Source organism: Apodemus sylvaticus, chromosome 10 (assembly GCF_947179515.1).
Source record: "Apodemus sylvaticus chromosome 10, mApoSyl1.1, whole genome shotgun sequence".
NCBI classification, from domain to species: domain Eukaryota; kingdom Metazoa; phylum Chordata; class Mammalia; order Rodentia; family Muridae; genus Apodemus; species Apodemus sylvaticus.
Window position 1 is genome coordinate 41,764,089 of NC_067481.1, and position 21,693 is coordinate 41,785,781.

At 46.1% G+C, this 21,693-nt stretch overlaps 1 protein-coding gene across 1 annotated transcript in view; it reads left to right on the plus strand.

Moving 5' to 3' along the window:
- The first annotated feature begins 2,657 nt into the window (after positions 1 to 2,657).
- Asic2 (acid sensing ion channel subunit 2) overlaps positions 2,658 to 21,693 on the plus strand; it is a 1,078,645-nt gene continuing 1,059,609 nt past the window's right edge. Inside the window, exon 1 of the mRNA XM_052197062.1 lies at positions 2,658 to 3,212. Within this exon, the coding sequence (XP_052053022.1) occupies positions 2,658 to 3,212 (555 nt within the window). The remainder of the gene's footprint in view (positions 3,213 to 21,693) is intronic.

The window sequence follows — 21,693 nt, forward strand, 5'->3', positions numbered from 1 at the left end:
TGATGAGATCCTCTGTAGGGTCTGCACATATGAGAAAATGTGTCTGAACAGAGAGAAACTGACTCCAGGAGAAGAAGAGGGGAGGTGACTGAGCCTATGGGTAATGATTGGTGGGGAGGGGGCAGATGTGGCAGAAATTATACCTATTGTTTCCAGCTGGGCACAGATGAGATTAGATGAGATCAGAGCTGTTGCACAGAGCTGTGTGTCTGCACAGCCTTCACTTTTCTGAGCCATGAGGTTTATTCTCCTTGTTTTCCCCAAGCCAACATAGTGTCTGGAACAGAGTTAAAGGGGAACATGCTTATTAATTAGACTGATGAGCCAAAGGTTGGTGAGAAGAATCAGGGAGTCAGGGAGTCTCCTGCATGAGAAGCCTAGATTGTAAAAGCAAAATGTGGAGCAACAAGGGTGTTGTTTGACCCAGAGAAAGCAGGGAGGACGTCTGAGGAGGTGGTATGTGTGTGACATACGGAGAGATAGCGTGGGGGCAGAGAGGTAGAAATCCTTTCCTAAATTTGGGGTGGAGGAATTTGTGTCTGCTTTTAAAAACCTGCTTCGGAGGTGGACATAACCAGAATGAAGTCTCAGCTCTCCCTCCACTGGTCCTGTGATTTGGACACAGCAGTTCATCATGGCAGGCCTGAGGACGGTGATACAATCAAGAATATTCACTTGCCAAAGCAACTTGGTTTTGGTTTACAAGCCTATGCCCTGATGAGGCCAGGACTCTGGATTAGCAAAGGCACAGCCTCCCAGCTCCCCCGCCCCAGGCTTGGTCATTTGCCTTCTGTCTTGACATAACATTCCTGACTGATAAACTAAGGGCATGCTCCACACACATCACCTGCTTTCTGGGAACTGTCTCAGTGAATCTGGCCTAGCAGGAGACTGGATGGGTCAGAACACCATCTCAAAATGGCTATTAGCCTAGAAGAACATGATCTAAGCCACCCCTTTCTCCACCTTTTTAAGCCTGGCATGCCCTAGAGTCTCTCCAAGACACTTGCCTCCATGTGGCTCTGTCCCAGCTTGGCCAAGTGGCTCAAGTTGGCTTCTCTAACTTTCAATCCCTTTCACCCTGATGAGAATTTATCCCTGATGCCAGCCACTTGATCCTTGGCAAGGAGGCAGGCAAGCAAGCCACACCTATCAGCTGGCAGGGGCCTGACTTACAAGGGATTTTCAGGAAGCAGGAGGTGGAAGACAGAGGAAGAGCCCATCCTCTCTCTTACCTACACTCCAGCTGTGATTCCATCTGGCAAATCCTGGGACAGAAAACACACACACACACACACACACACACACACACACACACACACACACACCTCAAATGGAATGGAATTAAACCGGTTCTACAGGGCACCCAGCTGTCTCCCTTTGTTAAACACAAAAAGTCCTGACAGACACATGGGGGTGGGGGTACTTGTTGCTCTCTCTCTCTCTCTGGGGCTCCCATGGGCACACTGTTTTTTCTATCTCTAGAAGGGCTTCTCTCTACTCTGGAGTGCCTCCCTCCAGCCTGTAGAGGGAGACCCGGTGGTTTAAAAATTGCTCCCTTCCGTTTTCATCATCTTTCCCATAGAGACCCCCCCGTGGATGTGACCCTGGAGCCCACGTTGGTGCAAAAAACCCTGCCAACATCCCACTGGCCACATGCAGTTAAGTATCCACTCTCCTGCCACCCATGGGAATAGAGGGTTAAGTTTTCCTTCCTCTGGGAGTAGCTCATTACCTGGAGTAGAAGACCCCCAGCAGCTCAAAAAAAAAAATAAGGCTAAAAACTTTCCCCATGTCCCCAACCCCTATCCGTCCTGCTCCCTGCATATGCTTCTCCTTCTGCTAGCAGCCTTGCGGGGAGGTGGGGGGGGGGGCAGGCCAGGAAGACGGGCTCATTCTGAGCCCAGCGGTCTTCCTCTCTCTCCAGAGGCTGGAAGCACGGAGCCCACAGAAGCCCCCGCATCCCAGCTTCTCCTCTCAGAGGCGGAGCGCAGCGTCCTCTCCTAGGCGGTAGCCCAGCCGCAGCCCGCAATTGAAATTCTGTCCCCAAAGGGGGGCCGGAAAAGGAGAGAAAGGGAGGATGGAGATCGGCGGCAAGAAGGAGCGGCCAGGGTCCCACACATCCCGGGAAGAAGCTAAGCGTGCTGGCTGCTAGGATGCTGCGCCGTGGTGCCCACCGCACTGCATCGGCGTGGCTGTGCTGACGTCCCCCCATGCTTAACACGGGGCATTATGCGCCGGTTAACAGGATCCGAGCTGCTCAGCGACTTGTTTTAAGCATTTTCTCCCTCGCTCTCGCTTTTAATCTTGTCTCTAGTGGCGTGTGTAGGGGGGAGGACTTTATTTCCATTGGCTAAGCGCTCCCTTCCCACCCACATCCCTTCCACATCACCTTGGTGTCTCCCTAAATAAAACCAGCCCTCCTTATCGCCTGGAAAAAATCAGGAGCTAGAGTTTGAATGGGTTTTATATAAACACTCACCTCTGTCTGTCAGCGTGTGGCCAGGCTCTCAGGATAAACTCCCAGTGTCTGGCCTGATGCTTGCCTGGAGATCTCTGCCTTGAATGCCAGGGTTTAAGCAGAATTCAGAGGACTGGGAACTCTTCCCTGAGATTTGATCAACCTGAAGCCAGTTGCAGAACTGCACAGGGTCCCGATGGACCTCAAGGAGAGCCCCAGTGAGGGCAGCCTGCAACCTTCCAGCATCCAGATCTTCGCCAATACCTCCACTCTCCATGGCATCCGCCACATCTTCGTGTATGGGCCGCTGACCATCCGGCGAGTGCTCTGGGCAGTGGCCTTCGTGGGATCCCTGGGCCTGCTGCTGGTGGAGAGCTCAGAGAGAGTGTCCTACTATTTCTCTTATCAGCATGTTACCAAGGTGGATGAAGTAGTGGCCCAGAGCCTGGTCTTCCCAGCTGTGACCCTCTGCAACCTCAATGGCTTCCGGTTCTCTAGGCTTACCACCAATGACTTGTACCACGCTGGGGAGCTGCTGGCCCTGTTGGATGTCAACCTGCAGATTCCTGACCCGCATCTGGCGGACCCCACGGTGCTGGAGGCCCTCCGCCAGAAGGCTAACTTCAAACACTACAAACCGAAGCAATTCAGCATGCTGGAGTTCCTGCACCGGGTAGGCCATGACCTGAAGGATATGATGCTCTACTGCAAGTTCAAGGGGCAAGAGTGTGGGCATCAAGACTTCACCACAGTGAGTACTTGGCTTTCAGTTTGCTCTTGTGCTCACTCTTCAGTACAAGTTGTGTGCTGGCTGCCTTCTGCTTGTCTTGGGATCTCTGCTATGCAGGAGAGAGGGCGGAGACCCAGCTGAAGGCCAAGAGGATAGCTGGTGTGCGAGTTGTTGGACCTGTTTGTAGAAGAGGTTACCTGTCAGATGGAGTACTGTGGTCCTTTCAGATTGGAGAGCTACAGGGGGCTTGCTGTTGGGGGTCACTCCACCAGGTGTGCTGAGTTGGGCTTTCTCCCAGTCAGAGGGAAGAGGCCTGGGTTATCCATTGTCCAGGGTGCTTGATGTCCGAACCGTGTGACAGGAACAGCTTGTCATAGGTGAGATGGCAGCCTCTCTTCTCTCTTTCTCTCTTCTTCCTCTCCCTTTCTTCTCTCTCTTCTCTATCTGTGCTCGGAAGTGGCATCAGGCTCTGCATCGTGTGGGCTGGGCTGGAGCTAAAGCTGTCACAGGAGGGGGTGTGGGGCCCCAGACAGTCTGAATGACTCCCGTGTCCATGGGAGCTCACCGAGCAGGTGATGCTGCAGAGGTGTGGAAGGTTCTTTCCTTCCCTTTCTTGCCTGAATTGTGCGGAGAGGAAAGAGCCTCCAGAGGCTCCATCTGGTCTTCCTGAAGGCAGGGTGAAGCCACGGAACTGTCCATGGTGCTACGGCAGGGAGGGCAGTCAGGTCCTTTATAGGATGGGCAGAGAAGAGGCAGATGTGATGAGGTGGTCCCCGAGGCTGGCTTGTCTGAGCGCTCTAGCTTGAAACTCGAAGGCTCGTTTTCTCTGTGTACAATTGCTTCACAACGTGGGTGCGGGAGGAGGGAGTGAGGAGGGGGGTGAGCAGCTGTGGGATTGGAAAGCCTCGGGGGGAGTGTGGAGTTGAGTAAAGAGGAGGGGATGTGGCTCACGTTCAGGATGAGTTTGCCAGAGGGGGCTGAGAGGGAAGGATGGGAGCAGATCTGTTGCCGCTAGGGTTCTTATCCCAATTAGTGGACTGCTAGGCATAACTTGGTGTAACAGGTCAGACAGCAGCCAGCTCTTCCACACTGCCAGGCAAGTCTGGGGTATCAGGAACTGTGGGACCCTTCTGCAGTCCACTGTGTTTGCTTTTCCCATAGCTTCCTGGGTCAGGGGGAGGAGAGCTTTTGGGACTCAGAGTCTGATCCAAAATACAGTGACAACTTGGGAATGGCAGGTGCAGCAGTCATCAAGAGAACTGGACTGTGTCGTCAGCGCTTGTCTGGGGGCTCTGCCTCATTAAGACGTCCCCTCCCTTTCCCCTGGTGCAGCCCTCCCCGCCTCCTCTCAGGGCCGCCTGCCTCCCACTCTGAGGTTCTCGTTATGCTCCAGCCAGTCTCTGCCGTCAGCCTTTGCACTTGCTGTTGGCTGTATCTCACTCGGAAAGAGCCCAGAGTGCCAGGAGCATTGCTGTTCACAGCCTGGTGCTAGAGCTGTTTCCTGGGGGAGCTGTTTTGTATTATTATCCCTTTTATAACATCCCAAGGAAGAGCACAGCCAAACCTATGGCAACATTTGCTAAAGATGAAGCCCGCCTGAGCTGGAGAAGAAAGCTACTGGCCCTTCTTAAAGGAGCAAACAGGGTCCTAAAATACGTCATGCACGAATGATGTCTGAGGGGCCTTGGGGAGGGATGGAGGAAATGCCTTGTTCTTGGAGCCTGAAACCATTGCTGTGTTCCAGCCCTTGCTTTCTAGTGCCTGGCAACGCTCAGATTCATCGCTGCACTGTGTAGCTTGAAAGTACACTCAGCTCTTCCTGTATCTGCCTGCACACACACGGAACCCACAGATGACAAATGCAGGGTGTCCCAGATATGTTGGACCGGGCAGCAGACCCTGGGCTGGGTCTTTAAGCATCCTCACAAGCCTCCTCGTGATGGTGTGGCTCACTGGTAGCTCTACTCATACCCCAGTTCTGTTTAGAAGTAGAGGCTTGTTGATTCAGGCTGCCTATTTATATTTGCTTCATCATTTGAATTGCTAGGATCCCAAGCAGCCAAAAGTCTGATTTTAAATCCTAACTGGGGCTTTGATCATCTGAAATACTGAAGTTGCCTGCAGATAAGGTCTATTCTTTAATTAGTGGTGCACACTATCTGCCAATCTTAGCAAGTCCTAGACTCATCTGTTTGAATGCCCATCCTTGGACTGACCCCTCTGTGTTGTAATATCACACAGAGAAGCATTGAGGAGAAGGTGTCCCTTGGTGTTCTCTTCTATGTGCTCAGGATGTCAGAATGACAACCACTGTAGGTGATAAAAATATAATTTTCATCAATGGGTGACAGTGGGCATCCATGCCGAGCCTCTGCTGGGGATAATACGATAGGAGATATGTCCAAGACCCAACGCTAAGGAGTGAACCTCTGATGGACCTTTGTGCTTTTTCGTGTGCTCTCACTTCCTCAATGAGACTATGCCACTGTTGGAGAAGCCCGTTTCCCAGCCTTTTCTCTCATTCACTGTCTGGGATAGCCATCCCTCTCCAGTGGGCTTTCTTTAAAGCCCTGCTTGGGGTTTTGACACAGTGGTTACCTTCTTTCTCTGGGCAACCATGGCTGACTTATTAGAGAATTTACGTGTGGGGGAGGGGGATGTCACAGGTGGACAGCTCTTTTTCTGGATTTGGTTTTCCTATAAAGCCTGGAGCATCATCTCCAGGGTGAATGCTGTAGCACAAGCTTCCTTATTCCAGGTTCTTAGCTGCTGTGCAACGAAGTGTGTAATACCCTTTAATTAGTGAATGAGCTGTGATTCTAGCAGAGTGAGCGAAGGCTGTTCACGGAGACTCAAAGTCCCCAGGAAGCCAGGTGTGGAATGCTGAGTGCCGAGTAAGCAGGCGCGCTCCCTGCCTATGCAGATACATTCTGAGCCTTTGCCCAGGAACAGGCTGGCTTCAGAGAACTCTGTGATTTTCCTCCCTGGTAAACCAGAGACAAAGATTTGATCCTGGACCTTCTAACTCACAGAAGCTGACCCTAGTGACCCAGAGTAGAACGGGGATGAGGTAGGAGTCTATAGGGGTTGTGATTCTGTGGCCTGACTCCAAGGTCACATGGTAGGCATGGGTTTGAAGTCCTTGACATCCTTGTTTCATTGTCTCCTGTGTGCTTTCTAAGTGAGCCACTCGCTCATCTAACATCGACCTCACCTATGGTGTTGTTGGAAGAAAGAACTTTCATGATTCTATGTGAGGGAGCCCTCTATGTCTTTGCCAGCCATGTGGCTATGAGACGAGATTCTGAGCATGTGTGTAGGGGGGTTGCTGTGGTCCTGCCTGCCTCCACTGTGTTCAGGGACCAGATTGATAAGGAAATCTGCAAAGACGTGAGCAGGGGGTTGGGGGGAGCACCACTGTCTTTGCCTGGAGCACCAAGTGAAAACTGATCCTCTGGAGAGGGAGCTGCTTCAAGTAGCGGTCCTGTCAGGAGTTGACAACTGCTGCCAGGTGAATTCCTGTCATTTGTGATCAACATATGGCAGGGCCTTATGTTGATCCTTTGCCTAATCACACTGGGGTTCACTTGTGTTCAGCTCCAGGAACTGGAATGACCCTGCCAATTTTGCATGTAGCTTGTCCATCACTGTAAGTTTCTTATGCTTTGAATGTGAGATTTCTCAGGAAAGACCCAGCTTTCTTTCCCCCACTGAATGGATCTTACTACCTTACATCATATAACACTATAGAGATAGTGGAGGTTGAGGCTGACAAAGGTTGTGTCTTTGGGGCTCTTTGACAAGGCCACATCGGTCTCTAATCTAGCCTAAGAACATCTCACTACACAGGTGTATTCATCTGGAAGATGTGGATTTTGAGGAATCATCTGAACTGGGATTCCAACTCTGTGTGATATGTGTAGGGGAAGCTAGTGTTAGTTCAAATAACTCCAGTTTTCCCATCTCTGAAGTGGGACCAGTAACACCCAAGACTCCTCTGGAGGAATAGCTTGCTCTGAGAAGGACTGCTAACTAAACTCCATCTATCGACTGCTTCTTTGGACCCCATTCGTCCTTATCTTCCAGCCCATGACTGCAACTTCAGAGCAAAGGAGTCTGCCATCTTCTCTGTGTTCTCAATGTTTTCAGGGCTTCTCTCCTTGCTGGGTACCCTACCATACCTTATTCTCTGGTTTGACTTCCATGTTGCATTTCACACTTTCCAATTCACCTTGAGTAAGCACACACACATCCTGCTAAAATCCCTAACATTGGCTGGGTAATCTCTGCACCACTGTGCCATATTTGTGTCTGTCTATCAAGCAGGACCTATGGTACAGCAATAATCCAAGTAGACCAGGCCTGTGCTATCACAACCTATCTCTATCCCAGCTAGTCTGGGACTAGTCTTAGAACAGCTTTTGCAAATATTATGTCAAGTAGAGGGTGGGTCTCTCAACCCTGCCAACACAAGCAGAACGTCACTGGGTAAGTGCTTGCTGTCTCTCCCTGAAATTACCCATCATCCTAGCTCATAGACCTTTCTTACTCTCTTTTGTGCCTGAGCTTGTTGTATCTTTCAATGCCACTTTACCTTTAAAGTTTGGCTTTATGATAATGGAAGCTATGTCCCTCCACAGTACCACCATCTAAATTTCCCTTTCTGTCTTCCAAGCATCACATACTTTACCTTTCTTCTGTGCAGATCTGACATGATGCTTTTCCTTTTGAGGGAAGCATGAAAAGTTGCCTCTAAAAAGGATCTTGGAGATAAATTAATTCAGTTCTTATGTTTTAAACCATGGATTATATATAATATATAATATATATATTATAGTACTTAAACATTGTTGTGATACATGCATTTCCATGCATGCTTGTCTTTTGTGTAGCTATGTGTATGTATGTCAAGAACACATGAAATGTACAGTTGTTTGATTTTCAAATATATGGTATATTGTTATTAACTGTATCACAGTGTCAATAAATCTCTTGCACTTACTTCTGAAATTTTTTGTCCTTTGATCAGCATATTTTTAGCCTTCCCACTCTCCCACCCCAGTGTCTGGTCTCTATTGTCTTACTTTGTGTCTTTAAGTTAAAATCTTTAAACAATTCCAAACATAGGACTGGAGAGATGGTTCAGTGGTTAAGAGCATTGGCTGTTCTTCCAAAGGACCCAGGTTCTATTCCCAGCATCTATATGATGGTTACAGTTACCATCTGTAACTCTAGTTCCAAGGAGTCTGATGCCTTCCTCTGGCCTCCATGGGTACTAGGCAAACATGTAATGGTGCATAGACATACATTCAGGAAAAACCCTAATACACATTAAGAATGAGGCTGGATAATTGGGAGGTCCAGGTCATCCTCAACTATATATTGTGTTTGAGGCCAGCCTTGGCTACATGTGACAACAGCCACCCCCACGCCAATATTTTCATTAATCTACATATTCTGAAGACCTAGAACTTCTTAGCACATAGCTCTCAAAATATGTCCTCAGAGTCTGTGTTAAGTACGTTTAAAGATATGGATGTAAGGTGATTGGCTAATATGCAGCAGAATGTACATCTTTCAGCCTTTCTGGAACATGTACCTGGAATTTTGTTCAACCTCAGGAAGCCCTTATGCTTCCTGGTTATAAAAGCAATCCATGGTCACTAGAAGAAAAATGGGAAATGAGGGGCAGGGGGGGATGGAAATTGCACCTCAATAATTTTCTTATATAACTACATGTAGCATTTTGGTATTTTGAGGCTATCTCCCTTCAGCTACATAATTTGCATGGACTTGTGCTTTACTGGGCTGGCATCACGCATCTATGTACATGGTACAAATTATCTTAGTTCTGCTGTTTTTTTCTGTGCTTGCTAGGATATGCTGGAGAAATATTTCAGCATGCCTGAACGAAACCCACCCCTGATCCTTAGTGAGGCCCAATTCTGGTACTCCTTATACAACTGCCTAGGCTGCAGTCCTCAGCTCACAGGTCCTGATTCTCTGCCACCTGTGCAGTCTGCATCTTAGTCAAAACAATCTAATGTAGCAGTAATGTAAATTAGATGAGCTCATATAGTCTTAGGAAGCTCAGCACCTGTGAGCCTTTGGCATGGTCTGGAGAGCCAATCTTTGTTGTGCTGGTCATAGGATTTTTATGATGCCAGCCTCTGGCTACCATATTCTGGTTTGTAGACTGGTAGACTGTGAGCTGTCTGGGAGTAAGGCTTTGGGGGGCATGTTGCATCTGTGCTGTTGTGCTGATGGGGTGAGGCTGCAATTGGGAGCTGTTAAGATGACTCATACTGTCTCCTTGGAGAGAAAAGCTGCACAGCTCTGAGCTAATGCCCAGTAACTTGCTGGGTGGATGTGTATTTCTCTGTCTCCTTCCTTGGGAATTCTTTTACCCCCAGAACTGTTGATCCAAGAGGAATCTTGACTCAGTGGATAAAGAACTTGTTCTGTAACTATGAGGGCAGGAGTTCAAATCTCTAGAATCCACATAAAAACCCAGATAGGCATGGGGACATTCTTGGAATTCCAAAACTCAGTAGGTGAGACAGAGGATCTCTAGAGCAAGCTGGCTACTAGACTAGCCATATCAATGAGCTCTGGGATCAATTGAGAGACCCTGACTCAATGATTATGATAGAGAGAGATTAAGAAAGCCTCCCAACATCAACTATGGGCCTCTAAATGCACATACATGCACATACACATGCATACAGACAGCACACAACATTTGAGAGAGAGATAGACAGAGAGAGAGAGAGAGAGAGAGAGAGAGAGAGAGAGAGAGAGAGAGAGAGAGAGAGAGAGAATGCAAGCTTGCTGGGAGCTTGTTTGCTTAGAAACTTACCTGTCTTCTGATTCTATAGAAAATATTTCTTTGCATAAAGACTTGGGCTCTAAAACACTTTCTATACAGTGAATCTAGTTTGCTCCTAATTTTCACAAGAGAAGCTGTGATGGGACACCCCGTCCCCCCCCCCCACACACACACTAAGACCATCCTAAATCCAAGACCCAATTCCTCAGCTTTTAGCACCATGCTTGCTGCTAGAGGCAGTGCTTCCTAAAGCAGTTCACACTTCAAAGTAGCAGACTTCTCATCCCTTACAAAGGACCAAAAACATGACGCTCAAGTTGGGCTTTGTGCTTTCTCAGTTTTGTCTGTTCGTGGTTGAAGGAGTTAGGTTGAAATGTCAAACACGGGCAGCCAGGACACCTGACCTATGCTCTATCATAATCTGAAACAAGTGGTCTATGTGTCTCATGAACACTTGAAGTTTCATATATTAAACCTCCACATGCATTTATCTTCAAACCAACACTTTCGGGCTAGGCTTGTGGCTGCCAGACAGCAGCTGCAGCCAACAAGCAGATATACAACACATTAATTATTTGGTAAATGTGAAGTTTCTGGGGAAAGCCCATGTATGCAGTTAGGCTTTTCAAGGAGACAGAAGCCCCCGAGGCAGCATGCTCTGATACTAGAGTATTTTTTCCTATAGCAATTACTTTCTTAGCACTTTAGGCACACTCTGTGCAGACTTACTCAATGGTCATTGAAATGAATGCAGCAACTTGAGTATGCAGCAGAGAAAGAATGCATTTGACTTCCATTGATGGATAATGAGCCTCTGTGAGCCCCTGTTTTCCCCATCTGTAGAATGAATGGGATGAACTAGACAGTTTTCAAGGACAGCTCTTTGTCCCGCATTTGCTTCACTAAAACTAAAACCTCCACTTACACTGAGAATAGGGGAAAGAGCTGTTGCTACTTTTCAACCCAGTATGCTTAGCTATGTATTGGTTTGCTTTTATTTAAGCCTATGCAATAGTAACAGAAGTGCACAGATGCACAGAGCTGCTGCGGTGGGAGCATGGAGGCACAGAACCTCACTCTCAGAATCCCAACAAGGAGCCTCATGTGCCTGTCTGTAGACACCCCCTCTCCACCGAAGGTTTCTATTCATATTAGCACAGCAGGCGTGATTCTGCTCTGGGTCTTACAGGTATGGACCAGCAAGAATATCTGTGGGAGATGTTAAAGGTGGTCCACAGAGATTTCCTAGACAGCTGCTGTGGGCACAACATCTTAGATCACTGTGCTTGTCTTGGGTGGCTTGTTAGAAGCCTCTCCACCACCTCGAGGCAGCCTATCGACAGGGATCCTGTGATGAATCCAAAATGCCCAGTCATGGGTATCTTGCCTTTATGTGGACCAATGATGCAATTTATACTCAAGCTTCCTGGGGGTCAGGCTGAGCATCTAGGCAGAACCTTTACTTTCCCCACTCCTGTCACTCTACACTCCAGGGGCTTTTCCAGAGAGCACTCTCTCAGTAAATCACCCTCTCAAGGCCTCATCTCTCCCTCACTTTTTTGCTTCTCCATCTGTTTGGCGAGATGGAGTCTGGTCTCAAGTATGGCTTAGAAACAAAGATGCCTACACTAAGCTTGCTTTAAATCCCAGGCTTTCTAGACATGTCTTCAATTTGGGACCTATGATGATTTCCAAGAGCCATTCTTCAAAACTCAAACAATTATCTCTTAGGTTGAGCTTTACTCTTCCAGACTCTGCTGGTTTGATGCTCTTGGGTGTGTGGGGGGTGTGGTTTGCCTGGTAACAGTTCTTCCTGAGGAGGTGAGATGTCTCAGTTTTGCCAGCTGCTGTCTATCCATAAGCTGTTTACATTCTAGTGCACATCTTCCCTGGCATCTATGTTATCATTTTCCAGATCCCTTGGTTCCTGAAGAAAGCCCTTCCCAGCCATCCCTGCCATATCTCCTTGAATGTTCCTCTACCTGACTTCAAGGAGGAAGCTACCCCCCTTTGATACTGGCAATGAGTTGAGCCCATCTATGAAGCAAGAGGTGGTAAGGGATGGATGCTGAGCAGAGTGATGCTACTTATATGTCACAGAAACCACAAGTGATGGAAGAGTGTATGAAAGGCTCCTACTGTTCAGACTGAAATGGGAAGCCAGTGATTCAAAGGCAGTGTGATTGCTGTCTCCAAACACTTAGGAAACAATCATAGAAAATGGAAGCAGGACCTTCTCCAAGAGAGGCCAGAGGACAGAACTCAAATGCTGGGGAGAGGGTGGGAGTTCAGGGAGGTGGCTGCCAGATGATTGAAAAAGCTTATCCTGGGAGTCTAGAGCACTCTAACACTGCCTGTGTCTGCTCCTTAGGTCCAACCAAAGCTAAGGGATCACCTCTAGGCGAGGATCAATGTCCCATAAAGAGTTAGATTAATGACCTCTGATGTTACTTCCAGCTGAGAGAGTGTTTGATTTTTTTTTCCTTCCTGAATAGATAGTTGAGGTTGGGGGTTAAAAGCCATTGATGGAGGACATTGGAAAGAAGTGCTGACGGGTGGAACTAGCAACTCAGATTACAGATCCACCCACTGTCCAATACCATGAAGCTTTGAAGTTAAATGCCTCTGATGGATGCCAGGAAGAAGAATGGTGCCTTTAGAGATAAAAGAGTAGATCCAGGAAGAACACGGGAAGAGTAGGATGCTGGAAACCAGCCATTGTAGTGGTGATTAATGGTCTGGCCATTTCAAGATGTGTGTGCATGGCTTATTGAGAGGAGTTCAATAGATCCTGGAGTTCATCATATATTCTGGAAGCTAGCTTCAAGCCTACAGAGACAGCCTTAGGTTGTGTTTGAGCATGGTCTAGTTCCACATTGAGGCCTGGGAAGACTGGGAAGCTTATGGCTTAGACACAATCCTGAGGTTTAGGATGCTAGGAACATCCTCAGCAATAGAATCTGTGAAGGAGGCTAGGGAGAATACTCAGACCAGGAGCACTGGTGACAGACAACTAAGGGATACCCAGAACGAGGAAGCACCGTAAACATTAGAGGGCTCTAGGGCTCTGGGATCTGAGACAATAATACAAAGAGAGCATTGTAGCCTCTAGACACATTAACAGTGGCCAGAGCCAGACATGTTCAAATGGGCATGAGTTTGTGTGAATCACTTAGCCCTTCCAGGTTTCTGTTTCCTCATTTATTAAATAATAGCATCTCAATACTGATGTTTCACAGGCATGTTCACAGTGACCACATGAAATAAGTATAAGGCTCATATTGGCCAGGAACTGAATATCTGCTCTACTGATTAATTTTGCTTTGGGCCAGGGTCTCACGTAGCCTAGATCTGCTCCAATTTCCTATGTCGCTGAATATGATCTTGAGCTCATCACCTTCCTGCCACTACCTATACGTGCTGGGATTAACAGCATGGGTCACCAAACCCAGTGTACAAGGTGCTAGGGATGGAGCCCAGGGTATTCTGCATGCTAGGACAGCTTTCTACCACCTGAGCCACATCCCCAGCCCTAATGCTGTTCAATTTATTATTCCTGAGCTTAGTGGGTGATAGTGACAGGTGATCCAGGGACAGAAGGATTTGTTTTTAAATCTATATTGACAATGTAGTATTAGGAGTGCTCAAGAGAGCTTGGGGGTAAGGCTGTGAACAAGCCAAGCACCTAGCTACTACTGTGGTTAAGCACAGGCTCATGTATATTCTTAGACCATATCCAAACTGAATTTCTTCCAGTGGTCCCGCACTGTGTAGTTTATAAAATACACAAGTGAATGCTAGTATTCTCTGAGCATCCCAGACACTTTTGTCCACAGTTTACATGGAAAAAAGCTCATCGAGTTTTCCCAACAGCCTCGTGAAATACAGAGCTCAGATCTGTTTGTTTAGTGAGGGAAGAAATGAAGCTTAAAACTCCTGTCTTGTACTCAGATAGAAATGAGTGTAAGTGGGATTTTCATAGTCTTGCTCCAGATCCCTGATGCTCTGAAAGACCCTCTGAAATGCCCTAGCTTGGTTATCTGTTACCAGTGCTGCTGGGTAGGGGATTTTGCTTGTCAGTCTAGCCTCCTTCCCAGCTCCTATAGCTGAGGATGTTCTTAGCACCTTAAACCAATAATGGTGTCTAAGCCATAAACTTCCCAGTTTGCCCAGTCCCCAATGTCTAAAACCATGGGTCATGAGTTTGCATGTGAGTATCATGGATAATTGGGCAGCCATAAAAGTTTCTGAACAGCCAATGACAGAAAGTTAATTTGCAGTCAAATGTGTGATGAAACTGGAGTGTTTCTGGCAGTGCTGAGCAGTGTTGCATGGCATAGCGTCACTGCAGCTCTGGTGCAGTGCATTTGACATCATGTTGTGCATTGGACAGTGAGCACTGCCGGATCCACTCTGCTTGGATTCCACACCAGGCTACTTTGAACTATACATGTTTACAAAAGCCTGGTGGTTTCATCATAGAAAACAATGACTTAGTATTTTCCCCTCATCATTCCTCAACATGTTAAGTGTCAAATTTGTTTCTCTTTGGATTCCTTTGTGTAACAATGCTCATGTTTGATGTTACAATTTTCTGTTTTGAGTTGCTGACACAGGTTTCATGAAGAAACACAATTAAATGAATTTTGGCTCTGGATTAGGACATGATTTGAAACAACTTCTGAAATGACTTTAAACTTATGCCACATTTTACTATACATTCAAGCAAAGCAGTATTCTCCATGTTGATGATTATAAAATCATATCATCTATCATCTCTGAAAAATATTGATAATGCTCTGTGACCCAATATCAAATATTCAGCCAAGATTTAATTCTATCTGTAAAAATAAACAAATGCACCCATATCATTAATATGAACATTTGCATTTGTTCTTTAAAATGGAAATTTATATGCATATTAATTAAGAAATTAATATTCTATTTTTCTGTTTATGAGTGTTTGCCTGAATGTATGTTTGTGTGACACATGCCTATAGTGATCATGGAGGGAAGAAGGGGTGACATCCTCTGGGAATGAACCTAGAGATGTTTGTGCAAGGCCCTGTGAATGTTGAACCTGAATCCTCTAGAAGAGCAGCCATTGCTCTTAACTACCAGGGCATCTGTCTAGCCTTTAAATAATTGCCTTAAAACCAATTTTTATACTATTTATCAGTAAATATTTGGTTAGCATACCTATTTTGCATGCCTATATATTCCTACTTGTGCAAAAATTGTGACAGGACTGAAGTTTAAGGAATCCATGCCTCATGAAATGCTATTTAGTCCTCCTGGCAATGGAAGATGCAGTGTTGTGTCTCATAGTGTTGTGTGTTTCATAGTTTAATACAGTTTTAGTGACAGGGATAAGGTCTCTCAGATAGAAAGAAGCCTTGAAGATTAGAGTTCATGTTTGAGGATTGCTTTTGAGCTTCCTCTGGCAAGGCACTGTGTTTCCTGGCTTCCTGTACAGCATTGAGGCCAATGAAGGAAGACCACGCACCAGCAGGTTTCTAAGCCAGAGCTTAAGGGGTTAAAATTTAGGCTTACTTTGCTCTACTTTTTAGTGTATCTCCTGTCTTGGCATCTGGCATTGGACGCAGCTGGAACTGAAGCCCAGGAAAGGAACTGAGTTTGAGGGGTGTCCAGCTGTGGAGCTCAGTCACCGACAGAGCCCTCTGGTTCTTATAGCACCTGGGCTCCTTGTTAGGTTAATGGAGGAGACTGAGGCAGCCTCATGTGGCTGAGACCCCGTGAGAGGTTTGGGATAGCCTCCCAGCTTTCCATTACAACCCTCTGGCTCCAGCTCCAGCCTTAGAAAAAGAACCACATGCACCATGAGAAAACACTGCTTCAGAAAGTGGCCACACCAGGCCTTTCCTCTGATGAGTGTGTGGGTCGCCCGAGGTGGATGGCATGGCCTCTTTTGTGCAGCTGTTGTCACCAGGAACACAGCTGGGAGCTGTGAGTGCACTCTGTAGATTGCATTTCCCCCTTTCAGGGCAAGAAGGGAACTGAATCTTGGAGCTGTAATTTTTGCACTTCACAAGCACCAGAGTTCTGGGAGCTGGGCACGGGCCTAGGTTGCTTCTGACCTTCCATCTGCCCTGTTCTCTGTGTGGGCTTTTGATCTCTCCTATCCAGAAATGCACAGGGAGAGACCAAGCACTTCCTCTGCCTCTCTGTCAGTGACTTGATTTTAAATGTCCAGTCCTAGTGTGTTCAAGCGGTCATATTTGCAGGTGGTAGAGAGGCCCTAGAGCGACACTAACAGTTGATAAAAATATTTGGATAACTTTAGGATTCAACACTACGATTGCGTATTACGAGGGTGAACTTGAGCAAGTGATTTAATTAGAGTTTGTGAGAATGGAACAATATGAACGCTGTAGCGTAATTGGTCTCAACCTGCAGGAGTTTCTTCTTGTTCTTTCCCGGCTCACCATCTCCACCTACACAAAGACTCTGCCTTCTAATATGGAGCTGTACATTTCTGACTCTTCTTTGTTTTATTTTATTTTTACTTTTTATCCAGAGGGTTTCTCTTGGGATTCTTTGCCCTTGTTCTCTTATGGTCTCCTCCTGCTCCTGGCTGTGGTGATTGAAGCTCCTCTCTTTGGAACAGAAATGGCTCAGTAGGGAATCTAGCACTTGTACTGCTTTACTTTCTTTTGTAATGCTGTGATGAAATATTCTGACAAAAGCTGCTTACAGGAGGTAGAGCCTATTTTGGCTCACAGTTCAAAGTACAGTCCATCATGGCGGGGCAGTCAAGGCAGCTGCCTCCTGAAGTGTGACATCCACAGTCATGAATACCACTGCTCACTTCTCTTTCTCTGTTTGTACAGTCAAGATCCCAGCCAGGGAGTGCTGCCTCCCACAGTGGGCAATCAAGATAACTCCCATAGGTCACAGGCATTGCCTGTCTCCCAAGTAATTCTGGGTTCTGTCACGTTGACTCCTACTAGTCATCACACACAAAATTCCCAAGTTCTCACGTTCTCCCTCATGGTCCTGAGTGATGCCCACCCCCTCTTTTCTCAGAAAGGGTGACAGACTGCTGATGGAAGAGATACAGCTTCAAAGGTAACAAGCAGCTGTGTCTTCCAATGTTTGGGCCAAGGCTGATTCTGCCTTCCCGGCAGAATGATTTTTCTAGAAGAACACCTTCTGTCCCCTGGGCCTGTTAGCTATTTCAGGGACATCTTAAGTGGCCATTAACAAAATATTGAATTATGGCTGCAGACCTCTGGGAGTCAAGTGACATTCACATGAATCAGAAGTGAGAGCGGAGCAGTCAAGGCTGCCACAGTGGGCAGGAATTAAACAACCAGGGCCATTGTTCTCCACACGGCAAAGAGGCAAGAAGTTCACTCCTTTAGAGTGCAGACAGCAGGATTCTTTAGGGCATAGGTCTGCTACTACAGGGCAGATGTAATCTCTGGTTTTCAGAGGGGGAACATTCTAGCTTTATCTGTGGAAAAAGAAGCAACAGTCAGTATGTACATGGGATCTCCCAGCTGATTTAAGAAGTCTGACTTGTTGATTCATTGGCTGAGCAAGCACCTACTGAATGTTCTAGGCTCTGGAGAATCTGAAATGAATAATACCCTGTGCAGGAATTCCAGGGGCTCCTCACCGAGTGAGGGAGCTGAGCAGTAAACAAATATATGGATTTACACCAAGTAACCAAAAACTTTAGAAGGTCCAGAGGAACACAGCAGTCCAAACTCTAAAACTCTCAAGAGGAGACAATTACATTTATTTTTCTCCTTGTATTTTCTTCCTTTTCAAACTCCTGTAACAATTGCGATTATAAACATTGCAAAACTCCCATAAAGAACTCCTGTGTGTCTTTTACCCAGAAGTCTCAGTGGTGGTTCAATCAAGCTCTTCATGCCTAAAGCGTCCCAATCTGGGTCCCTCATAATAGCCAGCTGTCAAGTGCCTTTCCTGTATCATTGTGGAAACATGACCTTAACATGTTTTGCAATTCAGAGTCACTGGTTTTTGTATCATGATCTTCAGCTTGGGTTTCTTCAATGTTTCCTCTGGCTTAGACCTGGGTTAAGAGTTCATTTGATTTTATTCTTTTGTAGTGCTAGAAGGTGAAGCTAACTGTCTCACACAGTTTTAGCACCAAGCATCCCCCACAGCCTCTCAGCTGGGGCTGAGATTTCAGGGTGATGACACTGAATTCTTTTGCATCCTATCTGGGGTCACATACTTTCAAATTGTCCCAAGCCTGGTAGCATGAACTTTTGATGCAGACAAGATGTCCCAGGAGATGCTCTGAGACATGTAGAACTCAATTCTTTCCCTTTCATCCCCTGGTCATCATTCATCAATTCTTCTTGCCTGAATTATTGCAATGATCCCTGCCAGATGATGGCTTTCTGATCCAACCATCCAGTGTGTGTTTATTAGTTAGCTTTCTGAAATAAAAGCACTTTTCTCTTTATGTTCATTTCTTCATATTAGTGTAGATTCGTAGGCTGACTTCTGCTCTATTCACAGATGTACTCTATTTACATAATTATTTTTTTGGAAACACATTTCCCCATATTTGGAAAGCCTTTCCCACTGACCTCTGTGCCCTTCTGCTATTTTGAACATCAAGTTTCTGGCCCAGTCGATGCTCTGTGTTTATCCTTTTTATTCTTCAGTCTGTGATCAGGCATTGTCTTCAGTGAACTCAGGCTCTGGTCAGAAGGATGCTATTTAGAACTAGGATCTGGGAGCCAGCTGTGCTCATGGCCATTTAGGGGCTTCCTGCTCCTCTGGTCCAGGTGGCAAAATTAGGACATTCACATATTTGGACATTCACATCTTCATTGACATCTAGGTCCTAAAGCTTGGCTTATAGGGAATTATCCAATTCCAGCATCACACCACAGGGCTCTTCACTCCTTCTCTCCTCTCTGTGTTGGTCCCTCCCTGCTCTAGTAGTAAGACACTGTGACCCTCGACCCTCTGACGACCCCATTCCTCACTTAGTTCTTTTGAGTGGACTCCATAGCTGTGGTCCACTGGACTGTGAATCTACTTGCAAAGCCCATCTCCAGGGTCTTGTTTCTGTTCTGACCACTCCAGCCTCTCCACAGGTGTGCTTGCTACTTTAATGCCTGCTGTAATTGTTTCCACAATATTTACACAGCTTCTGGAACTTCTAAAATCCAATATCCATTTGAGAGAGAGTCAAGATTTCATATGTTGCAAGTGGTTGTCCTTTCTCTGTTATGCAAAATTTTCACCTTCAACTTCAGAGAGAGAGAGAGAGAGAGAGAGAGAGAGAGAGAGAAGAGGAGAGGAGAGAGAGAAGAGGAGAGGAGAGAGAGAGAGAGAGGAGAGGAGAGAGAGAGAGGGAGGAGAGGGGAGAGAGGAGCAGAGGGGGAGAGAGAGATTTGCAATAGCATTATTGAGTGAGATACAATTCTCATGCCACATTAGAGTATGTAATTCTCACTGATATAAAATATGTATGTATCCAGACAGTAGAGTCTTCGTAAAGTTGTGAACTTTAGGGACTCTCTCCATCCAAGAGACCCTAGATCCATCAACAATCACTTTACTTCCTCAATTTCCTACAGACAGATCTTTCTGCCCCAGGTAAATATTAATCTATTTTCTGTCTCTGTAGATGCATCTGTTTCAGAGATGATTTATAGAGGAAGTTTTACAACATGTGATATTTTGCAACAAACATTTCCCATCCAGCGGAATGCTTACCAGGTTTCTTTGTGTCGTAGTTTATGTCAATATCTTACTGCCTTTGAATGCTAACTATTATTCTATTCAAAGGCAGAAGTACCTTTTACTTGGCTGGCCATCAGTTAGCACACCCTGAATTGTTTACGTCTTCATTGCTCTGAATGATGCTCTCTTTGAGATTAGTTCTCATATCCAGTTATGCCACACTCCGAGTCTGCCTGATTTTTCCTTAGTGTGTCACTTGCCCTGCTCCTCCCTTTTCTTCCAAATTTAATTCCAAAGTCGGAGTTAGTTTAAGAACTCAACTCAATTCAATTGAATGTTTATTACAACGGAAGACCTCAAATAAAACTATAAACTTGTGGCCCCACCAGACAGGAATATTGTCCCTCGGGGCTGTCCCAGTCCTAGGTGTGCAAGTTTTGATCCCGTGACTAAACAAGTGACAGCTCTGCACTCATTTCCCCATCTCACATCCTCATACCAGCTCTGCATCAGGAGATGGTGTTGTGACTTCCTGTTCTTGGTCCATATGTTCTGATATTGGGAACTGGAGTCAACGCTTGCATTGGGGATTACAAAATAGAGGTTTCCGATTCTGTCCTTCCCAAGTTCATTAGCTGACACTTTCCTGAGGGAGAGCTTTCCTTCATTAACTAGATCAATCATAGTTTCTCCATGAAGCATAAGAAACCCTCTACTTGTGTATGTACCCATTTCTATGGGGACAGGGTTGCTGGGCTTGGAGCAGCCATTGCTTCCCAGAAAGGCACAGGAGAAGGGGGAAGGTTTGCACCAGAGGGAGTTGAGCAGTGTATGGAGAGTGAGTGTGGGTGGCAGGAGAGAGAGAGAGGAGATCATTAGGACTCTTCTCTGCTGTAGCCATGGCAACCACAGAGTCCATGCTATCCCAAAGTTGGGCTTTTTGTCTCACTGTGTGTCTATTTCTTAGGTACCTAGCCTGGTTGTAAAAGATAAGGCAGTAGGGGTGGTGAATCACAGCTGGGTCCACACTGATCATATGGCCCAAGACAGATTTGGAAGTGTTAACTTTGTCAACTATAAAGATTCTGATTTTAATTTTATAAAATTAAACTATGTTTTGTGTGTGTATGTGTATGCATGTATATCTATATCTATATCTATATCTATATCTATATCTATATCTATATCTATATCTATATCTATATCTATATCTATATCTATCTATCTATCTATCTCTATCTATCTATCTATCTATATATATATATCTATATCTATATATATATATATATATACTAGAGAGAGGGGGCACAATGATGCACACATGTAGGTCAGAGTACAACTTGAAGGAATTAGTTCTTTCTTTTCACCATTTGGGGACCAGGAATCAAACTCAGGCCCTCACGCTTCTTCTTGTCCCAAAGATCCTAATTTAACTTGTCCCTTGCTGTCCTCTTACTTCCAAGTGTCTTTCCATGATATGGTGCAATGCTTGTGTTACTTTTTGGAGTCCCTAGTGGACTCATTCAGCAAACTTCCTTGGAAGGGACAGAAGAGCCAAGTGGCAAAGGATGCTCTCCCTTGTGAATTCTAACACAACTACTTGGGTGAATGACAGTGAGTGGGAGTGACTTATCGAACCTTTGCTACAAGTTGGCAGGGTTCAAAGCACTTTGCATATGTGTTTGGGAGCATAGGTCTGTGTCTTCCCAGGGACTAGTGGGTGATAGCTATCCCTCTTCTCATTTCTCAGGACTTAGGTACAGAGGATAAGAGGAATTGCCTAGTCTGCCCATCCATTTTGTCTGTCTGGGCATTTTGTCTGTCTGGGTGAAGAACTTTACCTAGTGGAGGACCAGAGACAACTGAACAGTATCACACTCTATTGCCCCCGGCCTGGGTTTTCCTGATAATTAGATAATTTAGTAGCTCACTGGTTTTTAGTCTAGGTGGGAGTATTTCTCATGCAAAGAGGAT